This window comes from Ceratotherium simum, chromosome 37, assembly GCF_057802395.1.
Source record: "Ceratotherium simum simum isolate JZ-2026a chromosome 37, ASM5780239v1, whole genome shotgun sequence".
Classification (NCBI taxonomy): Eukaryota; Metazoa; Chordata; class Mammalia; order Perissodactyla; family Rhinocerotidae; genus Ceratotherium; species Ceratotherium simum.
The window spans coordinates 25,032,454-25,055,780 of NC_141936.1; the positions used below are offsets into that span (position 1 = coordinate 25,032,454).

A 23,327-nucleotide genomic window follows, 5' to 3' on the forward strand; every position below is an offset into this window, starting at 1 on the left:
ATTTTTAGATAAGTAACGTAATTTGAATTTATGTCATGATCTTTCTTTCCACTGTAATTCAGTTGCTGAAAAACAAAGTCCCACATAAGCTGCCAAATGGCTGTTAACTTTTTTTTTTGGTCTGTGAGATTTCTCTTTCCTCTTGTTTCCCCTTGAAAATGATTGTAATTACCTGCCGTGATTTGATGCACCTGACACTAATTGCATTCTTTCTCTGAAAACCTGCATGGCATCAAATGCCATCACAAAACAAGAAGTTTGTTCATTTGCTGACCTTCTAAGTTGAAATAAGAATAAACATGGCCCTTCCATTTGGAAACTGTGTAGATAATTCAGAGGTGTCGTCTCTCTGCAGGACGACAGGCGTTATTTTGCTTTAGAAGTTAAAGACATAAACAACAAGTTCCCATGATTTTCTTATTTTTTTTTTTTTTTTTTTAATTTTTTTTTTTATTTATTTGTTTTTTTCCCCCAAAGCCCCAGTAGATAGTTGTATGTCATAGCTGCACATCCTTCTAGTTGCTGTATGTGGGACACGGCCTCAGCATGGCCGGAGAAGCGGTGCGTCAGTGCACGCCCGGGATCCGAACCCGGGCCGCCAGCAGTGGAGCGCGTGCACCTAACCACTAAGCCATGGGGCCGGCCCCATGATTTTCTTATTTTAATGAAAGGATAAAATAAACAGTCATTTCTTGAATGTCTCATTCACCGTTAGTATGGCTAAAATGAATTCTATACAAATGAAATTAAACAAGGACTAGGTCTTAGGTGATATTGAAGAATTATTGTCAATATTGTTCCTGTGATAATGCTATTATGGTACGGTACTTTTAAAGCTTCTATCTATTAGACATACACACTGAAGTATTTATAAATGAAATGATATGATGTTGGGATTTGTTTTAAAACATTTCAATAAAGAAGAAATAGAAAAAGAAAAGGGACAAAAATTTTACATGATATAAATCTGATGGGTTTTGAAGCTGAGTAACGGTACACGGATGTTCATTGCACCATTCTACTTTCATGGGTGTTTGAAATTTTCTACAATGAAAAAATAAAACAAACTAACTAAAAAAGAAATTCTGAACATGGCCAAATAGCTCAAAGAACCAAAAGTATTATACCTGTTTGTGATTTATATTTTTATGACAGAAGCATACTATGTTGCTAATATTCTTAAATAGATTATAAACCTCTTGATGATAAAGACTTTATCTGTTTTGTTTTGTATTTTATTTATTTTTTTTGTGAGGAAGATCAGCCCTGAGCTAACATCCATGCCAATTCTCCTCTTTTTGCTGAGGAAGACTAGCCCTGGGCTAACATCTGCACCTATCTTTCTCCACTTTATATGGGACGCTGCCACAGCATGGCTTGACAAGTGGTGCGTTGGTGCGTGCCCGGGATTGAACCGGAGAACCCCCGGCCGCCCCAGCAGAGTGCGTGCACTTAATCACTTGCGCCACCGGGCCAGCCCCAAGACTTTATCTTTTACATTGTTTTTGTCTGCACATCCCTGGTACATAACCAATATGCAAAAAATGTTTAATAAAATGCTTGTAGAATGAATAAAGCAAATCAAGAAATATAAGTAATTAAAACATTTTATTCTAGAAGAAAACATAGGCAGTACGCTCTTCGACATCGGTCTTAGCAACATCTTTTCAAACACCACATCTGACCGGGCAAGAGAAACAATAGAAAAAATAAACAAATGGGACTACATCAAACTAAAAAGCTTCTGCACAGCAAAGGAAACCATCAACAAAACGAAAAGACAACCTAACAATTGGGAGAAGATATTTGCAAACCATACATCTGATAAGGGCTTAATCTCCAAAATATATAAAGAACTCATGCATCTCAACAACAAAAAAAATAACAACCCAATTAAAAAATGGGCAAAAGACCTGAACAGACATTTCTCCAAAGAAGATATACAGATGGCCAACAGACACCTGAAAAGATGTTCAAAATCACTAATTATCAGGGAAATGCAAATCAAAACTACAATGAGATATCACCTCATAATTGGCTATAATTAACAAGACAGGAAACAACATGTGTTGGAGAGGATGTGGAGAGAAGGGAACTCTCATACACTGCTGGTGGGAGTGCAAACTGGTGCAGCCACTATGGAAAACAGTATGGAGATTCCTCAAAAAATCAACGATAGAACTACCATATGATCCAGCTATTCCACTGTTGGGTATTTATCCAAAGAACTTGAAAACACCAATTTGCAAAGGTACATGCACCCCTGTGTTCATTGCAGCCTTATTCACGATAGCCAAGACTTGGAAGCAACCTAAGTGCCCATCAAGGGACGAATGGATAAAGAAGCTGTGGTATATATACACAATGGAATACTACTCAGCCATAAGAAACGATGAAATCCAGCCATTTGTGACAACATGGGTGGACATTGAGGGTATAACGCAAAGTGAAATAAGTCAGAGGGAGAAGGTCAAATACCGTATGATTTCCTTCATTAAGTAGTAGATAATAACAACAATAAACAAATACATAGGGACAGAGATTGGATTGGTGGTTACCAGAGGGGAAGGGGGGAGGGAGGAGGGTGAAAGGGATAATTGGGTACATGTGTGTGGTGATGGGTTGTAATTAGTATTTTGGTGGTGAACATGATGTAGTCCATGCAGAAATAGAAGTACAATGATGTACACCTGAAATTTTTACAATGTTATAAACCAATGTTGCTGCAATAAACAAAAAATTTAAAAAAAAAAAAATTTTAGTAACATTTAATGATATTTATGTCATAAAAGCTTCTAATTTGTTCTTTTCATCATAAAACCATATGTCTTCTTAACAAATTTTTGGTGATATTTAAAAGACATCTCATGCTTAAATATATTTTAATGAGTTCCCTTGTTTCATATTTTTAATTTTTAGAACTCATTAGTATAACGCTTTATGGGAGGTGAAAGGAAATCTGGTTGTGGAGATGTTTTTCACATAGTTACTTTATCATCAGTCACTAACATATTTATATTCATTCAAATACTAATATGTTTATAACACTGATAAAATTTTACAAAGACATGATTAATAAAGTATTAAGTTACTGGATTACTATTTAATCTGTTACTCTGGAATGTTGGTTTCAAAAGAAACTTTCTTCCATTTCAAGTGGAAAACATATCCTTTAGGAATGAAAACTCACAAAACACTTTTAAAGAACACTTTATTCTACTGTCCTGACTTCCTCCTCATTTAAAAGAAAACTTTTGCAAAGAGATAATAGGATTATGCTTATGAATATAAATCAAAAGAATGAATTTCAAGTGTGTGTAAGCTTGAGAAGAAAATAAATTTAGTGGTGCTAGACCAGTCAGTGCGCAGATTTTGTTGAATTTAAAAAAGAAGTCTTTTTAAAATGTAAACTCATTAAAGACATACAATCTGTGTTTTATTTTCATTTTACTGTATATAACTTTCCTCATCCTTATTTCTCATTCTGATTTTTCCTTGTACTGTACCCTGGGAAGAACTAGCAATTTTTAAGTTTTAAAAATATTCCATTCTTAGTGATTAAGACATATCCTATGGACATATCATTATATTTCATAAAAATGTAGGAAATAAGACAAAATATTTCAGAGGTTTACAATTTTCCAACTCTTCAAAATTGTCCCAAAAAATATAAAATTGAAGAGAATGGAGGGTGAGTATTCCTGTGTGTGGACATGTGTTTAGAAGGAAACAACATCAAAAATAGACTGAGAAAAACAAAGGGTAACTAAGATTAAAAAAGGAAATGGTTAGATCATTATTATGGAGATACCATCAGCTGGTAGATTTCAAGAGCTCTGAAGTGAGGATCTTTCTGACACTGTTCATCACTTAGTCACCTGAGGAAACAGAATCCACTTACTGAGGGAAAACCACAAGTAATGTAAGTGTGACGTTTTAGGCTAAGCTATACTAATTTTAATATATTCCAATGATGATGCTTAGTCAAATATTTTATTCCTGTGGAATACTTTTTTGACTTCCTGATATAATGTTATCAGGAATGACACTACTTTGTATCAGGCAGACAAATGAATTGAGAAATAAAAGAAGAAAGGAAGAAAGAAAATAAGTACAAGCAGAGATCTAAGTTGTAAATAGGTTTGTATTTGTGCTGCTTAGAATATGAAAAAACTGAATAAACACTCTTATCAGACAAAAAACATGTTCTCCTAAAACCTCTCAGCAAAGGTAAAAAACTAGCAAGAAAGCAATCTTAAGGCAATAGGCAATGAAGAAATAAATATAGGTAAGGCTTTCCTTAATTCAGAGTGGAACGGGGCATCTGGCCGTGGAATGATAAAGGAAGATAACTGATGTCCCATCAGACATAAATATAAATGAATGATCAAACCTCAAAAAGCAGTCACATTCTTTGTTTAGTGACATATACTAATACAAGTTATAATGAAGAGATATTGGAAAAAAGGAAATTGGAGATTTGGATGATAAAAAGAAAGAAATTTTATTTAAATAGCAAGATTGGGATAGAGTAAAGGATTCTGATGCAAGCAGTTAAGAGCTAACATCTGTGCCAATCTTCCTGTATTTTGTATGTGGGACGCCACCACAGCATGGCTTGATGAGCAGCGTGTAGGTCCGCGCCCGGGATCCGAAGCTGTGAAGCTGGGGCCACCAAAGCAGAGTATGTGAACTTAACCAGTATGCAACTGGGCTGGCCCCAAGAACTACATTAAATTTTAAGGTCAAAACATCCACAAAGTGATTGGAGATTACCTTCAATATTCCTAGTATAATTTTGAAATAAGCACATAAAATCAAAATTTTTTAAAGAATTAAAAATATCAATTGGAAGTTTTTGTTTTAAAATGGCACGTCTAGCTTACATATTTAAATTTATTTACCTCCAAATGCCAACTAAAATATATTTTTAAATGAATAAATTGTATCAGCTCTGGAAAACAGAGCTGATCAGTGGATAGAAACTTCTATAAGACAAGATAGAAATATAACTGAATTAAGGAAAGAAAGGATGAAATCTAACTACAGTGTATGCTAAGGAGAGTCCTACCAGGAAAGCAAGTGACTGAATCCTCCTAGCGGTTTCTGCAGACAATCACAGAGCATGGGGAAGTCAGGCTTGGGAGAAGACTAGGTATTTGCGGTAGTTAGTTAGTGGGGACTGGGCAAATCAAGCAATTTTACAAACCTGCAGGATCTGCAATACAAAATGTAAACTCAATGCTCATCTCCACAGTATACTGGGTGCAGAGTGTGTGCTTATTAAAGCAGAGGAGAGAAGTCAGGCCAGAGAGATAAGCGTGTCTAAGCTATCATTGGGGGCTGGCCCTGTGGCTTAGCGGTTAAGTGCGTGCGCTCCGCTAGTGGCCGCCTGGTTCGGATCCGGGCGCGCACCTACACACTGCTTCTCTGGCCATGCTGAGGCAGCGTCCCACATACAGCAACTAGAAGGATGTGCAACTATGACACACAACTATCTACTGGGGCCTTGGGGAGAAAAAGGGAAAAGAAGGAGGAGGATTGGCAACAGATGTTAGCTCAGGGCCGGTCTTCCTCAGCAGAAAGAGGAGGAATTGGCATGGATGCTAGCTCAGGGCTGATCTTCCTCACCAAAAATAATAATAATAATAAATAAATAAATAAGCTATCATTGGCCTGAAACAACAAAGGAGGAGTAGAGAGGAGAAAGAAGCTTCCCATAAGGCAGGGAATGTCTCTGCACACCCTCCTTATTTCCCACTTCCGTATTACCCACAAACAGTTGATATTAAAAAAATAAAGGAGGTGGAGGGAGTGCACCCAAACTTGGAGCGTCAAGGTGTGGAGGCGGATTTAGACAAGTGAAGCACGTGGCATGGAAGAAGTCCCGATCCTAAAAAGATCTTGGGAATGGCTGCTAGGCATAGTCAGGGGAGCATCTACTAAGGTGAGGTCTGGCATCCTTTCAGCTAGTTCCTAAAAATGGTATTTAGGTCAACTAGAAGTGGAGTGGGGCAGATGCTATTCAAAATCTAACACACACAGAAAAGAAATTGGTCAGCAAACAAGTGAGTGTTCCTGCCGTATAGATGCATTCTTAGGAGCACTCTCTACATTCTTACGGGCATCTGAAAATCCCGCTTCACAGAATAAGACGACAGGAAATAAAAGTTTTTCCAAATGTTAAGAATTTAAAGATCTGAATAGAAACTTACATAGTCTTTAACGGAACTATGAGATGACAGAATTGCCCTAAGTTCATTTAATCAGGCCAGCAAGCTCCTGATACCAAAATCTGACAAGGATAGTGATAAATTCTTAAAACCCCATTGACCAATCTCATATTATAAATGCAAACATATTAATAACATTTAGCAAGGAAAATACTGTTATGTACTTGGAATGAAGATCTATGGAATTTTCTGCCCAGCAACATTTTTCTTGGGAAATGCTGCCCGAATTAGTGAAAAATCCTATGGCTAATGCAGGAACCACCATATTGTGCTTGAGACACTTTAATCCTCATCCAAATTGCTTGGTCTGAGAGTTGAGAGAAAAGCCTTCTCAAAGATTTATGGACTTAGAGCCAGAAAAATCTTCAGAAGAGCCTGTCTCAAAGGACTGAAGCTCTCAGTAGCTTTGTTTTCTGTCACAGGAAGAAAACTATCTGCAGTAAAAGAAAAGGAAGACAAGAAAAAAAGAAAAAATGAAGAATTGGAAAGAAAATCTAGACACCTTCGAAATCCCTGGGTACTGGTGTAAACACTGGACCAGTTTAAACTGGCCCCATATCTATAACAGAATGTTAAATGTTATCTCGGAGGGGCACGTCATGCAGCTGGAGTATTCTCAGAGGAAGAAATCTTGACCTGAGATAACACCCAGAACCAAAGACTCTCCCCCTCCACAGAACCAAAGGACCAGGACACAACCAGAACTCAAAAGCCAGACCCTCTTCAGAAGCGAGTGGTCCACTGTCCAGGAAGATCTGGTGTTTAAGCCCCTTTCCAAACCTTACCATAAATGGTCTTGTTTGGAGTCCTGCCAATCGAAACCCTCCCCATCAGTGCTTCTGTATACCAGCCTGCCCTCTCTAATCCCTTAAATTTTACCCCAAACCCTGGGCCTCGCAATAATTTCTTTTCTCAAAAGCCGGTGCCATAGTATTGGCTTCTATGCATGTCAGGTAGCAGATCCTTACCTGGTAACGCTGGGGTCAGGAAAATTCTGAAGTTTCCCAAAATATCTTGTTTCCATGAGCTATTTCTTTATTCTTCCTATAAATTAACTCATCTCCTTTTGCTCTTTTAAGCTAATTTCTATTGGGTTTCTGTCACTTACAGCCTAGACTCCCGAATATAAGAAGTGTGAAAGCCAAATACAACATTGCCAAGTGAGATTTATTCTGAGAACGCAAGAATGACACAATATTAGAAAATAGGGTAATACAATCAATCATTTTAATAGATGAAAGAGTGTTTATTAGAGATACCCAAATACACAGTCAGTATCATACTTACTATTGAAACTAGAGGAGCATGCCCAATGAAGTCAGCAATAATATAAAGGAGCTCACTGTTAGCTCCATTATTTTCATAAGGATATTTTTATGGAAATTATAGCAAATACATTTAGATGGATAAGTAAAATAAGAGCAATAAATGTTGAAACATACTATTCACAACTAAAAATAAACTTAACAGGAATTTTGTAGACCTGATATGATAAAAATGGCAAGTGTTTCTTGAGAGACAAAAAAAATACTCGAATAAATGGAGTGACATAACATATGTTTTAATGGGGTTACTCAGAATAAACATCTCAGGAGCATGTTTTGCTAATGACCCAAGTGAACTGCTAAAGGTTATCTGGAAGATGAAAACTCTAAGAGAAATGAGGAATAAATATTTAAATATGTATTAAAAGTTATCAAATAATTTGAATAGTAAAACAATACTGTCAGAATATAAAAAAGAAAAACTGGAATTCATAATATTTATCATATTATAACTGTAGCATTTAAACATTAGTGGAAAAGTACCACTGTTCAATAAATGAAGCTGGTCGATATGCTATTTGGAAGAACCACTACACTATATTCCTAACTCAAATCTTATATGAAAACAAACTCCAGATGAAAATTTTAAGAGGAAGGAAGGAAGCAACATAAACATGGTATGAGAATAAAATAGGTAAATGTTTACTACTGAGCATACACACAGACACAAATACACTCACTCACACACACACAAACACAAAAACCCAGGTTCCAGTCCAAGACGATAATGTAGAAGGTTCCTGAACTCCCCTCTTCCCAAGGACACACTGAATCTACAGCTACACATGGCGTAACTTCCTCTGAAATAAATCCAGAAACAAGCTGAGCGACTCCTACACATCTACGCGTCAGGTTGAAGGGGAAGATACCCACACTGAAATGGGTAGGAAAGGCTGAGACACACTGTCACCACAAACCCCATCCTTGGCACAGTGCCATACAATCAGGAGGGGACTCCCAACTCGCCACTTCTCCCTGAGAAAGGTCTGGACCCCACATCTAGAGCTCCAACTTTTAAGACTCCCATCTGAGGGGCAGGACCCCAAAACACCTAGATCTGAAAGCTAACAAGGCTTGTGTCAATGAGACTCTCAAGACCATTGCAAACAAACAGTTCTTAACAGGCTCTAGAAGACTCACTGTGGCTAAACCTGCCAGGGCTCAGAGCCGAGGTCGGGCAGGCAGAAAATACCCAGCTCCCAGTCTTCCCCTGGAAAGGGTCAACTTGTACACTTTAAAAGCTGCTGCCTGAGTTCAGGCTTCTAATTTAGCACACACGTAGGGGCTGACTGCCATCCATCCTGGAGACCAGGGAAGACGGTGGACACCTCCTCTGCCTTCTCCCACTAGCTCACTCCAAATTGCCAGTATCTCCCTGGAAGGAGCTTGTGCACATGTATGTGCCCCAGCTGTAGAGGCTGCTGCCCAAGGGACAGCTCCCTGGAAGGCCTGGTGAGTCCCATAGGACAGTAGGAAACAAAGAAGCAGTTCTTACCCGGCTATCCTCGAGGGCTCAGAGCAGAGGGGACAGACAGAAATACCCATCTCCCAGTCTTTCCCCAAAACCATTATCTTTGCACACTTTAAAAGCTGCCGTCTGTCGAGAGGAGTCAAGATGGCGGCGTAAGCAGACTCGGAACTCACCTCCTCCCGTGGACACAGCCAATTTACAACTACTCGTGGAAAAATTACCCCTGAGACAGAACTGAAAACTGGATGAGAGGAACTCCTGCAACAACGGACAATCCTAACTGAGGTGGAAGAGGCAGAGACTCCCTTCCGGAGAGGAAAAACGCCGCCTTCACAAGCCGCCAGCGTCACGGCCGGCCGCCAGCGTCACGGCCGCCGGGAGCAGCTCACAGGTACGCAGCCTCCCTGGAGGCGCAGGGCCCTGAGCCGGGGAGCGCCCCCGCTGTGGGCATTTTGTGGACCCAGCACAATCGAGACCAACGGCATAATATCTGACTGTGCCTGCTACTAAAACACTGCGGAGCACCCCCAGAAAACCCGGTTCACAAAGAAACTAAAACTGGCTCTTAAAGGGCCCGCGCACAAACTCACCCGTTTCAGGAAGCACCCTAAAATCACCAGAAAGAAAGGTGCACAGTGCTTTGGTGACAAGAGACTCACCTAATAGGCCCTGAGTGCATCTCAGGTGAGGGGTGAGACCTCTCCAGGGACTGGGACATTGGCGGCTGCCATTGTTGTGGCCTGGTGTGGGCGTGCTGACACAGACACCATTGGAGTTCTCCCTGAGGCCTGCTAGCCCAGGGTCTGCCCCACCCACTAGAGCACCGATTTAATCCGGCTCAGCCAGGGCAGGCAGCGCACCCTAGAGACTGGCCCCACCCAACAACAAGCCCTCAGGCAACTTGTGGGCTTGCATAGATTGGTGACTGGATTCTCTGCAGCCTGGCAACTGAGCCGACTTGAGCAGGGCAGGGTGTGCACAAGGAACGGGTGGAGAGTGTGGGGCGGTGGTGGAGTGTGTGGGGCTCCCACGGTGGAGAGACTGGGTCCGCTTGGGGAGGTCGGGGCGCTCACACGGGGCAGGACTGTGTTGACTGTGTGTGTGGACCTGTGGGCGGCAGGGCTTCTCAGCCACGGAAGACTTGTACTTCTCATAGACCCACATATAGGAGGTTTGCTCCACCTTCCAAAACCTGAAACAATTGGGTGCTCCTGTGCCTGAGGCCAGCCCCACCCAGCTGCAATCCTCAGAGAGCTGACAAGAGACCTAATAGGCTAGAGGCTTACAGCAATTGTAAGGCCCTGAGCCTAACAACCTGCCACGCTGGGGGCCTACTCACTTAAAAGAAATACTGCAACACAAATGTGGTATTAGAACTTGCAGCCAACTGTGCTGGGGATCCCCACACCTGATAAAGAGACTGAAGGGCCCACAACAACTACAAGCAGCTGAGCATTACAACAGCTGGCCAGGAGCATAACTCAGCCTCCCTGGGTGCCTACAGGGAGAGCAAAAGGGCCACAGCAGAAGGATACACGTAGCCCACATAGGGGCCACCCCTGGAACATTGAGAACTGAGGGAAGCACACTGGAAGCCTACTAAGGCATCACTTACATAAGGTCACCTATCCAAGAGCAGGAGACGTAGCTGACTTACCTAATACGTAGACACAAGCACAGGGAAAGAGGCAAAAGAATACATTCCAAGTAAGGGAACAGGACAAAACCCCAGAAAAGGAACTAAGTGAAACAGAAATGAGCAACCTACCCAACAGAGAGTTCAAACTAAGAGTGCTAAGGATGCTCACTGATCTGGGGAGAAGAATAGATGAACTCAGTGAGAATGTCAACAAAGAAATGGAAGATATAAAAAAGAACCAATCAGAAATGAAGAATACAATACTGGAAATGAAAAATTCATTAGAGGGACTCAAAAGCAGAGTAGAGGATACAGAAGAACGGATCTGTGAGCTGAAAGAAAGACTAGAAGAAATTACCCAAGGTGAACAGGTAAAAGAGAAAAGAATTAAAAAGAGTGAGGACAGTCTAAGGGACCTCTGGGACAACATCAAGCGCACTAACATTCGTGTTATAGGTGTCCCGGAAGGAGAAGAGCGAGACAAGGGGGCAGAGAATCTATTTCAAGAAATAATAGATGAAAACTGCCCTAACTTAAGGAAGGAAACAGACATCCAGGTACAGGAATCACAGAGAGCCCCAAACAAGATAAAACCAAAGAGGCCCACACCAAGACACATCATAATCAAAATGTCCAGAATTAAAGATAAAGAGAGAATCCTAAAAGAAGCAAGAGAACGTCAAGTTACATACAAAGGAAACCCCCTAAGGCTATCAGCTGACTTCTCTGCAGAAACCTTACAGGCTAGAAGAGAGTGGCACAATATATTTAAAGTGCTAAAAGGAAAAAACTTACAGCCAAGAATACTCTACCCAGCAAGGTTATCATTCAAAATGGAAGGAGAGATCAAAATTTTCCCAGATAAGCAAAAATTAAAGGAGTTTGTCACCAAGAAACCAGTGCTACAAGAAATGTTAAAGGGACTGATTTAAGGGGAAAAGAAAAGACCACAAATAGGAAAAATTATCTATTTCCATGATTAGAACGTAATGGATACAAATGCACAACAAAGAGGTTAGATATCAAAAACATGAGGGAGGAGGGGAGTTAAAGAGTACAGCTTTCAGACAGAGGTCAAACTAAAGTGACCATCAATTCTGTATAGAAGAAGTAAGGAACAGAGAAGGACTACTAAAACACTGAGAAAAAAAAAAAGTTAAAAAATGGCAGTAAGTACATACTTATCAATAGCTACTTTAAACGTCAATGGACTAAATGCGCCAATTAAAAGGCATAGGGTGGCTGACTGGATAAAAAAAACAAGACCCATATATATCCTGCATACAAGAGACACACTTCAGACCTAAAGACACAAACTGAAAGTGAAGGGATGGAAAAAGATACTCCATGCAAATGGCAATGAAAAGAAAGCTGGGGTAGCAGTACTCATATCAGACAAAATAGACTTTAAAACAAAAACTGTAAAAAGAGACAAGGGCATTACATAATGATCAAGGGAACGATCCAACAAGAGGAAATAACACATAAATATCTGTGCACCCAATGTAGGTGCACCTAAATATATAAAGCAATTATTAACAGACATAAAAACAGAAATAGACAGTAACACAATAATAGTAGGGGACTTTAACACTCCACTCACACCAACGGATAGATCATCCAAACAGAAGACCAATAAGGAAACATTGGCCTTAAACGACACACTAGAACAGATGGACCTAGTAGATATATACAGAGCATTCCATCCAAAAACCGAAGAATACATGTTCTTTTCAAAGGCACATGGAACATTCTCCAGGATTGATCACATATTAGGCCACAAAACAAGTCTCCATAAATTTAAGAAGATTGAAATAATACCAAGCATCTTTTCTGACCACAACGGTATGAAACTAGAAATCAACCATAGGAAGAAAATCAGAAAAGCCACAAATACGTGGAGATTAAACAAAATACTACTGAACAACGACTGGGTTAGCGAAGAAATCAAAGAAGAAATCAAAAAATACCTGGAGACAAATGAAAATGAAAATACGACATGCCAGAATTTATGGGATACAGCAAAAGCAGTTCTAAGAGGGAAGTTTATAGCGATACAGCCCTATCTCAACAAACAAGAAAAATCTCAAATAAACAATCTAACAATGCACCTGAAGGAACTGGAAAAAGAAGAACAAACAAAGCCCAAAATCAGTAGAAGAAGGGAAATAATAAAAATCAGAGCAGAAATAAATGAAATAGAGACCAAAAACAATAGAAAAAATTAATAAAACCAAGAGCTGGTCCTTTGATAAGATCAACAAAATTGACAAACCTTTAGCTAGACTCACCAAGGAAAAAAGAGAGAAGACACAAATAAGTAAAATCAGAAATGAAAGAGGAGAGGTTACAACAGACACCTCAGAAATACAAAAGATTATAAGAGAATACTATGAAAAGCTATATGCCAACCAATTCGACAATCTGGAAGAAATGGATAAATTCTTAGAATCATACAACCTTCCAAAACTGGATCAAGAAGAAGTAGAGAATTTGAATAGACCAATCACCAGTAAGGAGATCGAAACAGTAATCAAAAACCTCCCCAAAAATAAAAGTCCAGGACCAGGCGGCTTCCCTGGTGAATTCTACCAAACATTCAAAGAAGACTTAATACATATCCTTCTCAAACTCTTCCAAAAAATTGAGGAGGGGGGAAGCTCCCTAACTCATTCTACGAAGCTGACATTACCCTGATACCAAAACCAGACAAGGACAACATATAAAAAGAAAATTACAGGCCAATATCACTGATGAACATCAATGCGAAAATCCTCAATAAAATACTAGCAAATTGCATACAACAATACGTTAAAAAGATTATACACCATGATGAAGTGGGATTTATTCCAGGGATGCAGGGATGGTTTAACATTCGCAAATCAATCAACGTAATACACCGCATTAATAAAATGAAGAATAAAAATCACATGATCATCTCAATAGATGCAGAGAAAGCATTTGACAAGATCCAGCATCCATTTATGATAAAAACTCTGAATAAAATGGGTATAGAAGGAAAGTACCTCAACATAATAAAGACCATATATGAGAAACCCACAGCTAATATCATCCTCAATGGTGAAAAACTGAAAGCTATCCCTCTAAGAACAGGAACCAGACAAGGATGCCCACTGTCACCACTCCTATTTAACATAGTAGTGGAAGTCCTAGCCAGAGCAATCAGGCAAGAGAAAGAAATAAAAGGGATCCAAATTGGAAAGGAAGAAGTGAAACTGTCACTATTTGCAGATGACATGATTTTATATATAGAAAACCCTAAAGAATCCACCAGAAAACTTTTAGAAGTAATAAACGAATATGGTAAAGTTGCAGGATACAAAATCAACATACAAAAATCAGTTGCATTTCTGTACACTAACAACGAAGTAGCAGAAAGAGAAATTAAGAATACCATCCCATTTACAATTGCAACAAAAAGAATAAAATACCTAGGAATAAACTTAACCAAAGAGGTGAAAGATCTGTACATCGAAAACTATAAAACATTTCTGAAAGAAATTGAAGAAGACACAAAGAAATGGAAAGATATTCCATGCTCTTGGATTGGAAGAATTAACATAGTTAAGATGTCCATACTTCCTAAAGCCATCTATAGATTCAATGCAATCCCTATCAAAGTTCCAACAACATTTTTCACAGAAATAGAACAAAGAATCCTAAAATTTATATGGAACAACAAAAGACCCTGCATAGCTAAAGGAATCCTGAGAAAAAAGAACAAAGCTGGAGGTATCACACTCCCTGATTTCAAAATATACTACAAAGCTGTAGTAACCAAAACAGCATGGTACTGGCACAAAAACAGACACACAGATCAATGGAATAGAATCGAAAGCCCAGAAATAAACCCACACATCTATGGATAGCTAATCTTTGACAAAGGAGCCAAGAACTTACAATGGGGAAAAGAAAGTCTCTTCAACAAATGGTGTTGGGAAAACTGGATAGCCACATGCAAAAAAATGAAAGTAGACCCTTACCTTACACCATGCACAAAAATTAACTCCAAATGGATTAAAGACTTGAATGTAAGACCTGAAACTGTGAAACTTCTAGAAGAAAACAGCGGCAGTATGCTCTTCGACATCAGTCTTAGCAACATCTTCTCAAACACCACGTCTGACCGGGCAAGAGAAACAATAGAAAAAATAAACAAATGGGACTACATCAAACTAAAAAGCTTCTGCAAAGCAAAGGAAACCATCAACAAAACGAAAAGACAACCTAACAATTGGGAGAAGATATTTGCAAACCATACTTCTGATACGGGCTTAATCTCCAAAATATATAAAGAACTCATGCATCTTACCAACAAAAAAACTATCAACCCAATTAAAAAATGGGCAAAGGACCTGAACCTACATTTCTCCAAAGAAGATATACAGATGGCCAACAGACACATGAAAAGATGTTCAAAATCATTAACTATCAGGGAAATGCAAATCAAAACTACAATGAGATATCACCTCACGCTCGTCAGAATGACTATAATTAACAAGACAGGAAACAACATATGTTGGAGAGGATGTGGAGAGAAGGGAACTCTCATACACTGCTGGTGGGAGTGCAAACTGGTGCAGCCACTATGGAAAACAGTATGGAGATTCCTCAAAAAATCAAGGATAGAACTACCATATGATCCAGCCATCCCACTGCTGGGTATTTATCCAAAGAACATGAAAACACCAATTTGTAAAGGTACATGCACCCATGTGTTCATTGCAGTGTTATTCACAATAGCCAAGACTTGGAAGCAACCTAAGTGCCCATCAAGGGACGAATGGATAAAGAAGCTGTGGTATATATACACAATGGAATACTACTCAGCCATAAGAAACGATGAAATCCAGCCATTTGTGACATCATGGATGGACATTGAGGGTATAATGCAAAGTGAAATAAGTCAGAGGGAGAAGGTCAAATACCGCATGATTTCCTTCATTAAGTAGTAGATAATAACAACAATAAACAAACACATAGGGACAGAGATAAAAAAAAAAAAAAAAACTGCCGTCTGAGAGTCAAACTTCTAATATAACACAGATTTAGGGGCTGACTGAGATCTTCCCCAGAGACCAGGGAAGCCTGTGGACCTGCCCTCTCCATCTAGCCCATTCCAAGTCACCAGTGTCTCCCTGGAAGGAGCTTGTACACTCAACTGGCGCCCCAGCTTTTGTGGCTGCTGCCCAACGGACGGGCTTCTGGATCAGCTGGCTCTGGTTGCCGACAGGGCTTGCACGCACAAGTCCCACAGGACTGTAGCAAACAAAGAAGCAGTTCTTAACGGGTGTGGGGGTACATAGCCTCCAACACCCCCACACACCCTGCAGCTATACACCCAGGCCAAGCACAGAGGGAGAAGGCAACAACACCCATCTCCCGGTTTCTCCCTGGAAGGGGCCCAACTACATACTTTCCCAGCAGCCGTGTGAGGTTCTGGCTTCCAACCACCCTGTACTAGGTGCTGAGTGTGATCCTCCCCTTTAGGACACTGCTGAGACCTGGCACAGCCTCAGCTGCTGGGAAGCACCGGGAACAAAGAGGGCAGCTTGGACAATCACAGATGTTTGAGACAACAAAGAGCTCAGGCCAGGCTGATTGATGAGGTCCATCTCTTACAGAGAACACTCTGTCAAGACTGGGAGAGGCGGCTGTGTTATCTAACGTGCAGAGCAACACAGAGAATATAGGAAAATGAACAATCAGAGGAATACATTCCACTACCAGATGCCTTCACTGGTGAATTCTACCAAACATTTAAAGAAGAATTAATACCAATCCTTCCCAAAATCTTCTAAATAACAGAAGAGGAGGAAACATTTCCAAACTCATCTTACGGGGCCAGTGTTACCCTGACCCCAAAATGAGACAAGGACACTACAAAAAAAGAAAGTTACCACCAATATCCCTGTGAATATAGATGCAAAAATTCTCAACAAAATATTAGCAAACTGAATTCAACAGTATAGTACATTAAAAGGATCATACACAATGACCAAGTGGTATTTATCCCATGGATACAAGCATGGTCAAAATCCACAAATCAAAGTGATACACCATATTAACAAAATGAAGGATAATATTCATATGATCATCTCAATAGTCACAAAAAAAGCATCTGACAAAGTTCAACATCCTTTCATGATAAAACTCGCAAAAAACTGAGTATAGAGGGAACATACTTCAACATAATAAAGGCCATGCATGACAGCCCATAGCTAACATATATGTTAGCCCACAGCTATCATCATTCTCAATGGTGAAAAGCTGAAAGCTTTTCCTCTAAGATCAGGAACAAAATAAGGATGCCCACTTATAAAAGTTGCAGGATACGAAATCAAAATACAATAATCAGTTGCATTTCTATACACTAACAACAAACTATCAGAAAGAGAAGTTAAGAAAACAATCCCATTTATAATAGCATCAAAAGAATAAAATACTTAGGAATAAATTTAACCAAGGAGGTGAAAGGCATGCATACTGAAAACTATAAGATATTGATGAAAGAAATTGAAGAAGACACAAATAAACGGAAAGCTATTCTGTGCTCAAGGATTAGAAGAATTAATATTGTTAAAATGTCCGTACTACTCAAAATGACCTACAGATTAAATGCAATCCCTATCAAAATTCCAATGACATTTTTCACAGATATAGAACAAACAATCCTAAAATTTGTATGGAACCACAAAAGACCCCAAATAGCCTAAGTAATGTTGAGAAAGAAGAGCAAACGTGGAGGCATCACACTTCCTGATCTCAAACTATATTACAAAGTCATAGTAATCAAAACACTATGGCACTGGCATAAAAATAGACATATAGATCAACGGAACAGAATAGAAAACCCAGAAATAAACCCATGCATATATGGTTATTTAATTTATGACAAAAGAATCAAGAATATACAATGTAGAAAGGATAGTCTTTTCAAAAAATGGTGTTGGGAAAACTGGACAGCCATATGCAAGAGAATCAAACTGGACACCTATCTTACACTATGTATGAAAATCAACTCAAAATGGATTAAAGACTTGAACAGAAGACTTGAAACCATAAAACTCTTAGAAGAAAACATAGGGAGCAAGCTCCTTGACATCAATCTTGGCAATGATTTTTCAGATTTGACACCAAAAGCAAAGGCAATAAAAGCAAAAGTAAACAAGTGGGACTACATCTAACTAAAAAGTTTCTGCACAGCAAAGGAGACCATCAACAAAATGAAAAGACAACTTTTTGAGAAATGGGAGAAAATATTTGCAAATCATATATCTAATAAGAATTTAATATCCAAAATATATCAAGAACTCATGCAACTTAATTGGAAAAAAAAAACAATCTGATTAAAAAGTGAGCAGAGGAACTGAACAGACATTTTTTCCAAAGAAGACATACAAATGGCCAATAGGTATATGACAAGGTGCTCAACATCACTGATCATCAGGGAGATGTAAATCAAAAACACAAGGAGATATCACCTCACATCTGTTAGAATGGCTGTCATCAAAAGGACATGAGATAAGTGTTGGTGAGGATGTGGAGAAAAGGGAATTTTGTACAATGTTGATGGAAATGTTAATTGGTGCAGCCACAATGGAAAACAGTATGAAGGTTTCACAAAAAAGTTAAATTAGAACTACTATATGACCCAGCAATCCCACTTCTGGGTATATATCCAACAGAAAGGAAAACAGCATATTGAAAAGATATCTGCACTGCCATGTTCATTGCAGTATTATTCACAATACCTAAGATATAGAAACAACCTAAGTGTCCATGATGGATGAATGGACAAAAAAGATATGGTGCATATATACAATGGAATATTATTCAGCCATGAGAAAGAAGTGCATCCTGCTGTTTGCAACAACACAGATGGGACTCGAGGCCATTATGCTAAGTGAAATAAGTCAGACAGAGAAAGACAAATGCTATATGATCTCACTTATATGTGGCATCTAAAAAAGCTGAACTCATAGAAACAGAGAGTAGAACGGTGGTTACAAGGGGCTGGGGGTAGGGGAATTGGGAGATGTTGGTCAAAGAGAACAAACTGTACAGCACAGTGATTATAGTTGATAACATGGTATTATATACTTGAAAGTTGCTTAAAGACTTGATCTTAAATGTTTTCACCACAAAAAAGAAATGGTAATTATATGACATGATGTCAGTGCTAGCTATGGTGGTAATCATTTTGCAATATAAGTGTATCAAATCAACAAGTTGCACAACTTAAACTTATACAATATTATATGTCAATAATATCTCAATAAAGTTAGAAAACACACACACACAAATCATCTAAGGAAGACATTGATAGATTTAAACAAATAAAAAACCTGAAAGCATCTTTTTGTCAAACAAAATCTTAAAATTAACAAAAGACAAACATCAACATCGAAAAAATATTTAGACCTTAAATGGCACGACAAGGATTAAAATCTTTAATTAAACTGTTACAAAAAGAATTAGAGAAAAATTATATGAAGAGGTAAATCACCTCCTCCAAATCATTAATATCCACTAACATGGAAAACTGTTTAAGCTTACTAGTAATCAAATGAATACAAATACAGACATACACTTACTACTAGATGCCGTTTTAAAATATTGGATTGGCAAAGTTTTATTATTTTAAAGCATATTTTCTGGTGTTAGGAAATGAGTGTCTAAACACTACTATTGCAAGAGTAAATATGAGAAGCCATTCAAGGGTTTTAAGTTGATAGGGATGGTGGGGAGACAAGATGACTTTGGCTTTTTTAGAAGATCTCTTGCTTCCATATGGAGAAGGAACTTATGCAGATAGCCTCATGCAGGACTTGTTGACCTAACGGAGGTGAGTGATGATGGTAATTTTGTCAGAGACAAAGACAGTGAGACCGGTGTCGGAGAAAAGAGACGTTTAGGAGTCAGAATCAGTAGGACCAGTGAGTGAGAAGGAGACAAAGACAACTCCCAGATGTGAGTCTCGACACTGGTACAGGATTAGGAGAGAACAATAAAATTCAATTTTAGAGATGTTGGTTTGAGGTATCTGTCATAATTAACTATTAAAAAATGTTAAAATAACTCATCAATTTGAGATTTCATTAATAATGCATAAAATCAAATTTGTGACAATATTTTAGAGAAAAATGTATAATAAAATTTTAAAAAACAAATTATAGGAAAATTACTTGAAATTCATAGTATAAAAATTCCTATCTGAATGTTATATTATGAGTCTTTTCTCAAAATAATGATTTAAAATAAAAAAAGAATTGGATTACAAAAAAAACCAGTCATGTTAAAATTAAGTTCTATTTTGTGTTCCATTGACTCTAGGCAGAAACTCAAAACATTCAGGAATATAGCATATGATTATAGTGACATCTTAAATATATCAATAAAAGAATGATTATATAAACAGTGTTGGAAGAACTCAGCGACATCTGGAAAAAATATTAAGTGGCATCCACAGTTTATCTGAAAAACCAAGATAAAGTCTAAATGTATCACATATTAAAATGTAAAATACACAATCATAAATATCAGAAGTCATGGGAGTAACTTTTCAAAACTTTGAATGGGAAAGGCTTTTAAATTTTTGACTCAAAATTTAAAAATTAAGACCATAAGCAAACCAAAAGACAAATAACAAACTGGGAAAAATATTTGCAGTTTATAACATAGAAAAGCTAAATAAATTCTCTCATACATAAAGAGCTCTTAGAAACTGATAAAGTCAGCCCTAAAGAAAAATGGTGAGAATATATGAATGGAGATTCTGCAGAAAAAGAAACACAAATAGTGACGAATAAAATGCATCTCAACCTCACTTATAATATGAGAAATAAAATTAAAACTGTCCTGGGATATTATTCTTCACCTATCATATTGGTACAAACCCAAAAGCTTGAAAAACTATTGTAAGGAAATAACCTATCTCAATTTTTGATGTGGAGAATATAAAATGATACAATGGGGGAAGTCTGGCAATATTAATATTCATCAAAATTACAAAAATCTGGACCTTTGTCTTCAGTAATTCCACCTTTGGGGCTATTCCTACAGATTTATATATGCAAAACAACATAAGTATATGTCATTGATTGTAGTAGCAGTAAAAGATTGGAAAAAATCTATATGTGCATCAATCAGACACAGATTAAACGAATCTTGGCATATCATACAATTTAATGCTATGTAGATATTAAATAAGTGAGGAAGCTCTTTATATTACCAATATAGAAAGACCTCTATGACACAAGTGGTAAAAAGAATGTGCAGAACAATTTTAAAATATGCTAAATTTTAGGTACGTAAGGGCAAGCAAGAATATATATTCAAGCTTGTTTGTATACGAATATAACATCTGGAAAGAAACACAAGATACAGTAAACGTTTACTTCCCAATGGAATATGAAGACTGGGTGGAGGCAGGACCACGGTGGGAGGGGGATTTCACTCTGTACCTGGTTTTATATGTTCAATTTTGGAACTATATGTCTGATTTAATCTCAAACTTAAAAATACTCCTCACTTTAAAAACACACTCCTTCTATGTCAAATATACTGTTCTTTAAAAAGAAGTAAAAGAAAAAATGAAGTTAAAATACTTTAAACGTTTATGTTTAGTGATTTTAGTAGAAAAGTACTGATATTGGAGAACTCTTTTAAATCAAACCACTATCATATAATAAATGTCTGCAAGATATTCAAAAGAAAATAAATTATGAATTTAAATAGACCAAATAAATGTTCACTTTCAAAGCAATGTACAGGAAAGTATTTGATATTGTTCCTCTTGAATAAAACAGAACAAGACAATAGAACATATACCAGAACTACTTTTACTGGAAAAAAATGCATTTGGGGAGCCCTGTTTTATTTTATCACTTCAATTCTAAAAAAAGGTGATATTGCTAACCTGATATTTTGTCAATAATACTGTGACAGGAAGAAACTATACCAATGATATATTAGCTTATCTTCTGATAATGATTTTTTAAAAGCCCTGAGGCTATTACTTAAATAGAAAAAGTAAATGATATTTCATCTGAATTCTGAAGGGAGATCCAGAATAAAATACATTATTTTAATCTATGTTCCATAAGTGAGATGTAATCTATTTCTATTAGCCTCAGGTTTCTTTCCTTCTCTACTGCAGCTCCATAAACAAAGGAATACAACTGCATTATACATTTCTTTCAATAGCAACTTAGATTTCCAAAGGGTATTTAAACCACACATTCATTAAACACATTTATTTTTCCAATTCTCCAAAGGCAGGGAAAACAAGGAAGAGAGAAATACTTCTTGTAAAGTAATTATAACCCCTACTAATCATTACAAGTATGATTTTCATTTCTAAGTGAAATTTTTAGTGATTCATTTTATCCTTGTGTTAAGAAAATATTTAAAGAAGAAAGGGCCAGCCCAGTGGCGTAGTGGTTAAGTTCACATGCTCCACTTCAGCGGTCTGGGGTTCACAGGTTAGGATCTGGGGTACGGACCTACGCACCGCTCATCAAACCATGCTGTGGCAGACATCCCATAGAAAGTAGAGGGAGATGGGCACGGATGTTAGCCCAGGGCCAATTTTCCTCAGCAAAAAGAGGAGATTTGGCATGGATTTTAGCTCAGGGCTAATCTTCCTCACCAAAAACAAAAAAAAGGAAGAAGAAGAAGAAAGAAAAAAATGTTAACCAACAAGAGAGAGACTACCTTGAACAATCTGTTTAAAAATATCCTTCTAATCTGTTACTATCACTTTATCTGCTATATTTTTCTTTATAGCACTAATCACTAACATGTATCGTCATACAGTTAATATTTATTATGTTTTATCCACAAGACTTTAGTTTTCTATTGTCTAGCACAGTGATTGACACTTGGTAAAATATTTGTTAAATTAGATTATCATTACATGTTTGTATATGCTATCACAGAAATACATTCAATCTGAAACATTTATGGAATGTTTCCTATGTGCAGAGACTAATATGTCTGCTATGAACAAATGCATAATGGAAAATATACACTTTTGACTTCCAGTTTTAACACAGTAAGGTAAAGATATATCAAAAAACAGGCAGAGCAATAACACGCATACTGTGCTCGATGAAGGCAGGAGGCATCTGTAATTCCAACCTGCAATACAAGAAATAGGAAACAGATGGAGAAACAGTGATGACTTAGCAGAGGAGAAGAGAGCAAACGTAAGTGCTTACAGAGAGATAACAAAGAGGAGAAAGATTCAAGTACAAGACTCAAGAAAAGGCAGGGGTGATATACAGAGGAATTGACTCAGTCTGTTAAAGGAGCAGTTAGAGCTGAGAGTCCTTGGTCCCACTCTCTCCACATGCATAGAAAAGTTGCAAGATATACTGGCTAAAGAAATTCAACAGTAGAGCCTCTAAACTCAGGGACCCCATTACAGAGTAGGGCAAAGGTGAGGTGCCAGACTGCGAACAAAGGGATTAAGTGATATTCTACAAATTGAATGGGAGTCACCCCCCCAGAATTCCTTTTCTCCTAATCAGCTCTGGGACAATGGAAACTAGGATTATATCCCTGGAGATTCATATATGGTAGCTCATTCCCTGCAGAGAGGAATATCTAGAGATATTAACATTTGGGAAGCC

General features: G+C 37.9%; 1 protein-coding gene across 2 annotated transcripts in view; it reads right to left on the bottom strand.

Moving 5' to 3' along the window:
• The window catches only part of LOC106800079 (sperm-associated antigen 16 protein-like), a 780,587-nt gene that overhangs the window by 720,463 nt on the left and 36,797 nt on the right, over positions 1-23,327 (bottom strand). The window contains exon 1 of one of the 2 annotated variants that reach the window (XM_087424872.1): positions 9,689-10,070. The exons of the other annotated variant lie outside the window; for it this stretch is intronic. Coding sequence (XP_087280998.1) covers positions 9,689-9,747 — 59 coding nt within the window. The 5' untranslated portion in view covers positions 9,748-10,070. Of the gene's footprint in view, positions 1-9,688; positions 10,071-23,327 lie in introns of those variants that run through there. 2 annotated transcript variants of the gene reach the window in all.